The sequence below is a fragment of the Opisthorchis viverrini genome (genome assembly GCF_000715545.1).
Source record: "Opisthorchis viverrini unplaced genomic scaffold opera_v5_115, whole genome shotgun sequence".
NCBI classification, from domain to species: Eukaryota; Metazoa; Platyhelminthes; class Trematoda; order Opisthorchiida; family Opisthorchiidae; genus Opisthorchis; species Opisthorchis viverrini.
In genome coordinates, this window is record NW_008751773.1 from 552,142 (window position 1) to 561,658 (window position 9,517).

Sequence of the window (9,517 nt, forward strand, 5' to 3'; positions counted from 1 at the left end):
CTACACATAAATATATATATATATATATATATATATATATATATATATATATATGGCTAAGGTCAGCCAATGTGGGGGATATATGCTTTTCTGGAATAATACTACTTAAACGGTATGGTACTACTTTAACTGTCAATGTATTGAGGGCCATGACAAAGGCCTGATGGCCTACTGCGTAGTCCGCACATATTTGTAAGAAAACGTGCACACTGAGGATTGCTGACACTACCAGTTATTTTGCAGATTTCGTTCATTTCCTTGGAACTAACCCTGTAAGAGTAACCTCACCTAACTGGGAGAGGGTTATAGAGGCATGTAATTCTACTCCCGGCTATGCCTTCCCAAAAGCTAACACCTCTAAGAGACAAGTGGGGCCTTATTTATGGTTCTTTGATTGGCTGATTCATACCAACTAAAAGGAGAACTAAAGGCCGTCGAGTTGAGTTAGATAGATCAAATATACCAGACATCAACGTCATTTTTACTGTGGAAACGTGGAAAACTGCACCATCTCCGAGAAAGCTGTGCGAAAATAACTTCATGCAAAAGCAGCCTCATTACCTCAGCGAAAAGTTTCCCAAACGGGTTCTTAAAGACCTCTGACATGCCAACGAGAAAGCATCTCAGGCTCCTCCTGATGGTGTTCCAACTCCGCAAGAGGTATTATCGTCTTGGTACTGTGGTTTAGCTACTGGTCATTTGTGAGTAGGTAGAAAGTTTTGGAGATCAAACCTAACCTTAACGACGTATCACTGTAAGGGATGTGTCAAGTTAACGAACCACGAAGTAATGGCCCCGATAATTCTGCCAAACGTGTTTACTACTGATTCAAATGTGCAGTCAATTCATTGGGATTTTCTGACCGTTTAGTGATTCATCAGAGCAACCTAAAGATGACTGTAGGTCTAGCATATATTTCACTGGTGCCTTGATCGTGTGGTCGGTGTAAACTGCCTGTAGGGTTGGAGGTTGCCGTCCACTTCCAGAAATATAGAACACAAAGACCGTTTTCATATAGTGCGAATGGGCTCACAAATGGACCAAGAATATGCAGCATTTCCAGCCCTCGTGTGTGAAGTACTAGTTTTCTTGGAAAATCAATGAGTTAAAGTCGTTTGAAATCCGGAAGATGTGTCCACCCCACTTGTGTAACCAAGAGATCTAACAGACATTAGAACACTATCCGGTTCATTAAAATAATCAGCCGAATACCATTAACAATGTTTCATTATCGTTACTTTTTTGAGTGATATTTTTACAGGCTTCAGTGAAACTCGTGGACCCGCAAAATTATAATTCATTCAAAACTTGTCTGAATATCATGTTCAAGTAATTTGTCTGTCAAGCACTTCCTAAATCCACGCACAAGAATGTTTCAAGTGCCAAACATGGTGAATAATTAGTGAAAACAAGCTTTCTTTATCACTTTTGTTCTCATCGTAACATTTACTGGTATTTCATTCCGCCTGAACTAATCAGAGGACAAATCAAACGAGACTCAAAACTACTAACCTATGGTACCAAACTTATGGAAATCCAAGGAAAAAATTTTCCCGTTTGGATATAGTGAACAAAATCTTTATTAACTGAGCAGAGCTCGCTCACTGTATGTTAGTAAGATTGTTGTTATCGAAGCGTCAAGATTTCACTGGGTACGTCCGTCTTATTTTTCCCAAGGGAAATAACGCCGGGTAGAATATCAGTCAACCAGTTCAACTCTCACACATTATGTGCAAAGTCTTTCACTAGTCCAGAGGGGCGAATATGCAGTTTTGTTCGATGAATTCAGATAATACGTTTTTCTAGAAGCTTGGTCAATTACCGTGGGTTTCGCAGTCTCCGTCGTAAGGGTGGTCAAACTGAAGGCGAAATCCAAATTTGAGGTGTGCGTTACGAAAAGATGCGCTAGTTTCATCCTCACACCCGATGGAGTGAAACTCGCTAAATTCATGTAATATCGGTGGATTTCTGGTATCAATTTTTAAACTTTGTGGCGTTGAGGGATACATGCAATCAGTGGTCCATATCGTCGTTTAAAGTGAGGTTTGATACATTGGAAATCTCCCCAACGACTGATTTGCTTTTCGCAGTCGTCACATAAGCCTATCTGCGCTAACTGGACAGGTTGCGCATTTCGGCTACTTTTTATTTTTATCTTAGCTTATGTTGTTTTTATTTCATTTATGTATAGTTATGCATCTTTTATGATTATGATTTTATTTTTGTTCATAGTCACACCGCTCTTGCTTGAACGATCGTCCTCCTGTTCTGGTGTAATTATTCCGGTGAGTCCAAAGCACTGGACTCGAGTTAAGCTCTTATTAGAGCTCATCAGCAGTGCATGTCCAGTGGCCGTGCAGGGATTTTAACCCCAAACACCTGACATGCGAAACCAGCGTGTAGCCACTACTCCACCAACGCAAGTTTGACGCATCTGAATCTTCACGTCTGAACCGGCGAACGTGTTCACACTTGAGCGATTTGATTCGTTTGCCCGACTCATTGAACGATATGTGAATGAGATTACATGTATATTCAAATTACTTTGGCGATGGGTCTATAAATTTTATGCGAACTTATAATCACGTGTCGCTAAAATTCCCTTCATGCGAAACATCGGCCACCGAAGGCATATTGTCTAACGAGGGTTGAGCAAATTTTAATGGATACATTAGAAACAAGGGTCGTTTGCGTCAGCATTGAAGTTGGCGTACGGCTTAACTGTAAACAGTGGAAATACACAATGGACTTGCGGAGGAATTGAAATCCTCCAAAGTAAGTTTTTCTTTGGCAAGTTATTCGCTCAGACAGGTAGACCCTGCAAGTTAATTACTTTTGAAAACTCACCGGGGGCCTGATAATTAACTAACCATAAACATCTAGCACAAGTAAAGTGATTTGGATAAATTGATCGGATGAAGGAGAGCTGTTTTTGTTTTTCGTCCTCAGGATTTTGCACTAATTAGATTAGCGGCCAAACAATAAAAACGTCCTTGAGCCGAGAAATCTCCAGAACAGGATTGTTCTTTCACTATCAATCATGCCAATAGACTGGAAAAGAACAATTGATGGCTAAGTGATCCGCCGGGAAAGGTTTATCATAATAGGTCACAATTCAAAAGGAATGATGCTTTTCTGATCAGTCGACTGCTTGGGAAAATCCAAAATTTATACTATTCTGTTTCTTCAAGTCTTTCCTCCCTAGAACTGTTCTATGAACGATGCTACTTCGGGTCCATCCTTCACCGAGCAAAAGCAACGAGGCCCAAATTGAACATGTTATTATCAATGCTATAAATCTACTGATAGCTCTTGATCAGAATTACGCAAAGCCAACATCACTGCTTAAGCAAAAATTTTTAACCTGCCATTTTTACTACACAACACGTGCTCAGTATCAGTTATTTGGTGTGAATTTTTCCTGCTCGCAGGGTTTTTTTTCTAAACTTTTGTTCTATGATACAACTTCTGATGAGTTGATAAGATTTTACGTTTCAGTGCGTTCAATATAAAGAAATCCCCGTTGTGCTCAGTTTTCTGGTAAGCTGATGGATTTATTTTGCTTAAAGACAAATTACTAGTAATGTCTAGCAACGGACAAGTTTGTGTTACTGTTGAATGCTCAGCAGTTTGCTGCAACCCCACGGTTTGTTTAGAGATAAGGGTGATCTCCTTAGGAAGACTAGACTGACAAGACACTCATATACTGATCGAGAATATTCCACACAGTCTAACAGGCCAGAGTTCCTCTGTTGAGTCTGTCAGCAAGGTTATCTGACGAAGAGTGGGAAACAGGCCATTTTCCTGATTTGTGGTAATTCGTTTTTGTGTAAAGGTGTTTATACTAGACTTGGTATAGATTGAGACTATTTTTGGTGCTGACATCAATTAGGTTAATTGTGGTTATGGCGAACAAAAGTGAGATTACTGTTAAGCAAATCTATCGATTAAATGAGGTTTCTCACAATATAAAAGGTAGAAACAACCAATTTTGCAAAGTCAGTAATGCATGCATTTTTCAGTATCTGATACAAATGGACTAACTGAGGCAAAGAAAAACATTGGACTTGCCAAGCCAAATATTCGATAGTGATAATTTGTTGCCACTAGTGTTATTCAACCAATGTGGTAAATAATCGATTGGTAACCAGTGATGGTTTTATTGTTAACTGTCCTACAAAACATGTTTTGTTTGGAGATCTGTCGTGACCGGAATTAAAAAGGATGACGTAAAACAAGAAAACAAAAGTTATTTTGCTAGGCGGAGTCACAATGAAACTGGATAACTGGATGAAACCGGGCTAACCTGGAGAATACTTGATACACCATTACAATTGTATTTCCAACCAAGCTCCTTTTTGTCACGAGGTGAAGGTGTGGTTTGGAAAAGCTATCCAACTGATAAAGTTGATTTTTCTCAGAAGTTGAACCAGTGATGTTTTGGTTTCCGTCAGCATATGTCTGTGTTTGTTATATACGAGTACATGGTTTGTTGCTATGCGTGACTCCTTCTCAAGGAGTATTTAGTGGATTTTTTCAACAAAATCATGTTATGCAATGTGTATTGTCATGGAAGTGGGGTATTCAGACGATTAGAAAAAGGCAGTCTTGCTAAAACAGAAGTTGATGTCATACAGCCTACGTAACTGACACCGGCTGATGTCAACTGTAGCAATCTACCAGGAATCTACCATAAATGGTTGCCTATATGTGATTTTTTGCCGGATGGTCCCTTCACGGAGGGTTAAAAATTAACCAACATCCACTAAAACGTAATTGCTCGACAAAATGCGATGCCAATTTTTTATCTATGTGCACCATCATGAAAATATCCTACAGCCTACGAATCATCCGCGGAATAGGCATAAAATATTTAGTTGTTCTACATAGAATAAAATTGCTGTTTGCGAGCAAGTAAAACAAATACCGCATCTTCACTAAGAAGGATTAAATGAAATGCAGCAGCGGAAGTTATTGCGGTCGATTGTAACACATTGTAATGCAACCATTACGCGATGAAACTTGATGAGTTCTGCTCTAATTATGGACCTATTTGCAGCTGGAACAATGCTCGGTTTCCAACCACTTTCAGGTGAAGTTTTAAATGACCCAGTTTTGAAATCGACTCAGCTGAAAATCTGCAAATAAATTTACTTAGATATTCTGGGTTTTTTTAAAGCAACATCCGATTCAACAATGAAACTAACCTACTATATATATAATTATATATAATTATATATATATATATATAAATGGAGCAATGCGGATTTCATTTCAAAAGAGCCCGATTCTTGGGCAGGTTCTCTGCGGCACACACGTTAACACTTACGTGCCAACGGTATTCAATTAGGGATCCAGCCGATTAGCGTTTTCTGGACGACCATTCGGATGGTCGATGATCTTAAATCACTCGGTGCTGTTCATCGTAATTCATGCTAGAACCGTAATAGAACTTACTGATGATATTTTGCTTGATATAAGCAACATTCCAAGTTATATGAGTCAGCTGAAGTGCAGTACTTGAATCCATGTTATTGAGAATTCGACGTAGGAACTGCTTGTTAGTACGAGAATGCCAGAAAGGAAGGACGCTTTGCAAGTGAACATTCAAACGGACATTGGAATACGTACGTTTCTGACCAGGTCCGTTTGACAGAATAGTCACTCATCAGAGAATAACCACAAACTAAGTACATCAATACGAAGCCGAGTGAGTTGATGCCCTTAAATAACCAGACACCTAGATCTTTCAATATATGTGAAGTTAACCAATCTTCTGGAGGTCCGGAAATTTTGGCGTTTAAAACAAATGAAAATAAGAAGGCTTCCGTAAAAAACGTGAATCAGCTGTGGATTGCACGCTGTGGAATGACAAATGGTTCAGAGTATTATTCAGTGCGAATACTGTGTGTCTCTGGGGTATCTGGTTAGTGGAATATAAAAAATGTCTCCTTACCAATTTTACGATCGAGGATCAGTCTTGGTTTTATGTCTATTTCATGAAGTCAAACGGGGCCAAAAAATAAACGGATGGCTACGGTGATTGAATTGACTGGGTTTTGCTGATGTGGTGTACCGAAGGATCCATCGAATATCTTATATATTGCTAGTTACTCAGTTGTTAGTCAATCCTCAAAACGTAGATGTAAACCCCTTCAAGGTCTTAGGAACATAATGAAGATTATGAATAGTGAGCTCTCCAGTAATCTGTGAAATAATTGAACAGTAACTGACCAATGGTAGAGTTGGGATAAAATTTATTTTCATTGGTTTTCGCACAGAAGCTGAAACAACTTTGATAGTGGTTGAACGAAACGTAGTGCTTTGGGATTTCTATACATTCAAACGTGAAAGTAATCAAAAATCTAAATAATGGCTACATGGAGTATTAAGATTTGAATACTTTAGTGCTCCAAATTGTGTGCAGCCCATTAAATAAACATAAATAGACGACCTCACCAAGAGTTTGTTCATCGAGAAATAATGAACTGATACCTGCTTAGATGCACTTGATACAGAAGTATTTGTCAAGTGCCCATGACACAGGTATTTGTCTCGTTTTTTTCTGTGCATCACGCTATCTTTTGAATAAATTTCTGCACTGTAAATTAGAGGTTCCTTTACTCCTCCATTTGGATAATATTGCGGGTTAGCCATTCTTTTGTATTTTTGTATTCTTCATGAGATTTTCAGAACATCCTATTCAATAACAGGTTCTTGTTTTGTGTTTCACCTTCCTAAATTAGTTCTTCCAGACATATCTTTTTCAGTTCGCTGAGGGATGATATAACCTGTTTTTTCTTTTGAATGAGGCCCATGCTGAACTCCCAGTCGCAGTTGCATATTGGGTGGAAGTGTAGACATCAATGCAATGAAATATTCCGTCGTGAGTGAAGAAACCCATAGAACTCCAAAAAGTATACCGAGTTGAAGTGGACGGTACAAGCACCTCATGTAGAAAATATTTCATCTCCCATTAGTGGGCGCCGTTATCTGGAGGGGAGAAGTGGGATAGTCGAAACGTACAAATCTATTTCAGATGGTCCAATAAGTTCTGTGTGATGTAAGAAATTCCGGTCATGTAAGATGCGTGTGATTGCAGGGTTTAACACACGACTACCATAATCTGGTAAAAAAGACTATATAAACTCTTTCACAAAGGGAAGACTTCCGGAAATTGTTTGAAACTTTAGAAGCAGTGATGGAACTAATACATTGCACTACCTTTATACCAAAGACACCTATAGTGTCAACTGACGACTTTTATGGTCAAGCATTTTGAACAGAACCGCTCCATCCAATATCTATGATACCGCTCGCGAATCAGTAAATCAGTGACTTGTTTCCGGAGGGTTTTCCTCGTATGAAAGTAAACCTAATGTCAGCATCCTCACACTTTCTGTGTATTAAGAAACTGCTCTGCAGCTTCTGCACCAGCCAGTTTACGGACAAATTTCCTCACATTCCAGAAACATTCCGGTGATGTGGCCCGACGCATCATTTCCCATTTATTAGATTGGGATGCATAGCCCGCTGCAAAAGAGGTCTGAGAAATTTTTAAAAAAATAGCTATAATTTTATTGAGAGGCAATTGGTTCCTCGGTCTCTCACTCATTGGCCCAAGGTCAACTGGTTTTTAAAACTCTTTTGGTGGGGCTTACTGTGCAACTTTTCCAAATGTCTTTATTTGCCCGCTTAGTAAGTGAAGTCATCCCCCACCCGTAAAGAAATCCCATTTGTAGGCCATTTATGCTGATGTTTTCAGTGGAAATGTGTGTAGAAGAGCAACGGTTTTGGTATGCCATAAAGAAATATTTTACCTCGACAACAAAAAGAAATGATTTGTGAGACGATAACGCCCTGACTACTTAAGATATTCGTTAAACATATATATCTTTACGATCAGCGTGCACAGTGCCAGTATTAAAAAGTCTTGTAAAGTCCAAACACACCTACCACCAAAGATAAAGCTGGATGCTGAATCCACGGTCCGCTGAAAGTGCAAATGTGCCACGCAAGAGACAACGTTTCGGCCTGGTGACAATCTCATGGACGGGAGCCGGTGGGGCGTGTTGCTCGATTCTAAAGGATTCTTTGAAGAGTCATTCACAGCTATATGTAGCGATTTATACCGAATGGTAATCCATCTGTTTCAATTCATTACGCGACGAAGGATTTTTATTGCTGGTCGTCATCAGATAGGGATTATCTTTTGACCAGTACCAAACAAAAACTGATTATGATTACGGATAGAGGCGTTTGCTTCTAAAAAAACTTCTGGATACCCAGAAGAGTGACGACGAGGAACTAAGTTGGGTGCTGATGGAGTAACCCTGAGGCTGGCTTCTTGGATAACATAACATCCAACATAGTCTTACGCATTCGGACCACTGGAAACTACTCCTTAGAGAAACGATACTGATTTTGTTTAGCCAGCTAATGCAAAATATGTTTCCTGACTTATAGTTCGTCTGCTCCTGATTTAACTCTCACCTATCTTGTCTGCAATTATTATTCGTTTTTTCCTTGGTTGTTACTAAACTCTTCTGCCACAAATGCGAGTTTGTTATACGTGGCAACCAAAGGATGCAAATGAATTTTAGACAGTCCCCTGACAGTGTCTTCCTGCTATCCCGATGAAAGGGATCAAAAGGATCGTAGTATACGGTGTCCAATAATTTTCCGATGAGTTTTCTCATCGGAGTTTTCTCCATCCCATACAGAGCTCGGTCACCTTATGCAATGTTCTTTTTACTAGAGTACAAATGGTCTCACTAATCTTTTTGAGACGGAACCTGATGATGACACAACGGTAGCTATAGTGTTGTGTGTTCGTTTGATATGGTTTATGGTTTGAGAAAGTTGGTAAGACACGTTTTAGGGTAATTCCCTTCCACAGTACTTTAGGTCGGAATTAAGTAAACGGTCGACTCATCTATTTTATGGACACTTATTTCATCCAACTGACTTGGCTGGTTTTAGTCTATCCCAATGTGTTCCTTCATGTCTCATTATGACCGGCACGCGGCGTTTAGGGTAAAGGTGGCATCGGTTTTGCACCCTAGTCAAAGTGGTTTCGAGTGACCTGTTGTCTACGTGCACTGACATTCACTGACTTTACTGTGTTGTAGTTTCATTAAAATGAAACGGTGGAAATAAACCCTGAGCACTACAACCTGGTTGGCATTCCAGTAGCTCTCGTCCAAGGTACCTGCTAAACCTTGGTAACGGAACAACAACGGCATGAGCACACTCGAAATCCATAGGATCGGGAGGATGAACCAAAATTCCGAATACAGGCGCCGCGATGATGGACCAGTTCACATATCGAGCATATACACTTCATTGCTTCGCTGCAAAGTCCAGAGATGTGAATCTGTGAGAAGCCGTGCGGCTGTGAAGATGCGATGCTCAGCAAATGCATATAAGATTTCAATCATAATGTCGTTTACATGCATCTCCATCCTCTAGCGGCGACGCAACCCCCCCACCCCCCCCCCCCCCCCCCCCCCCCCCC

At 39.9% G+C, this 9,517-nt stretch overlaps 1 protein-coding gene across 1 annotated transcript in view; it reads right to left on the bottom strand.

Moving 5' to 3' along the window:
- The window catches only part of T265_05911 (hypothetical protein), a gene marked incomplete at both ends in the record, with an annotated part of 52,667 nt that overhangs the window by 12,940 nt on the left and 30,210 nt on the right, over positions 1-9,517 (bottom strand). The window contains one exon of the mRNA XM_009171046.1: positions 7,397-7,546. Within this exon, the coding sequence (XP_009169310.1) occupies positions 7,397-7,546 (150 nt within the window). The remainder of the gene's footprint in view (positions 1-7,396; positions 7,547-9,517) is intronic.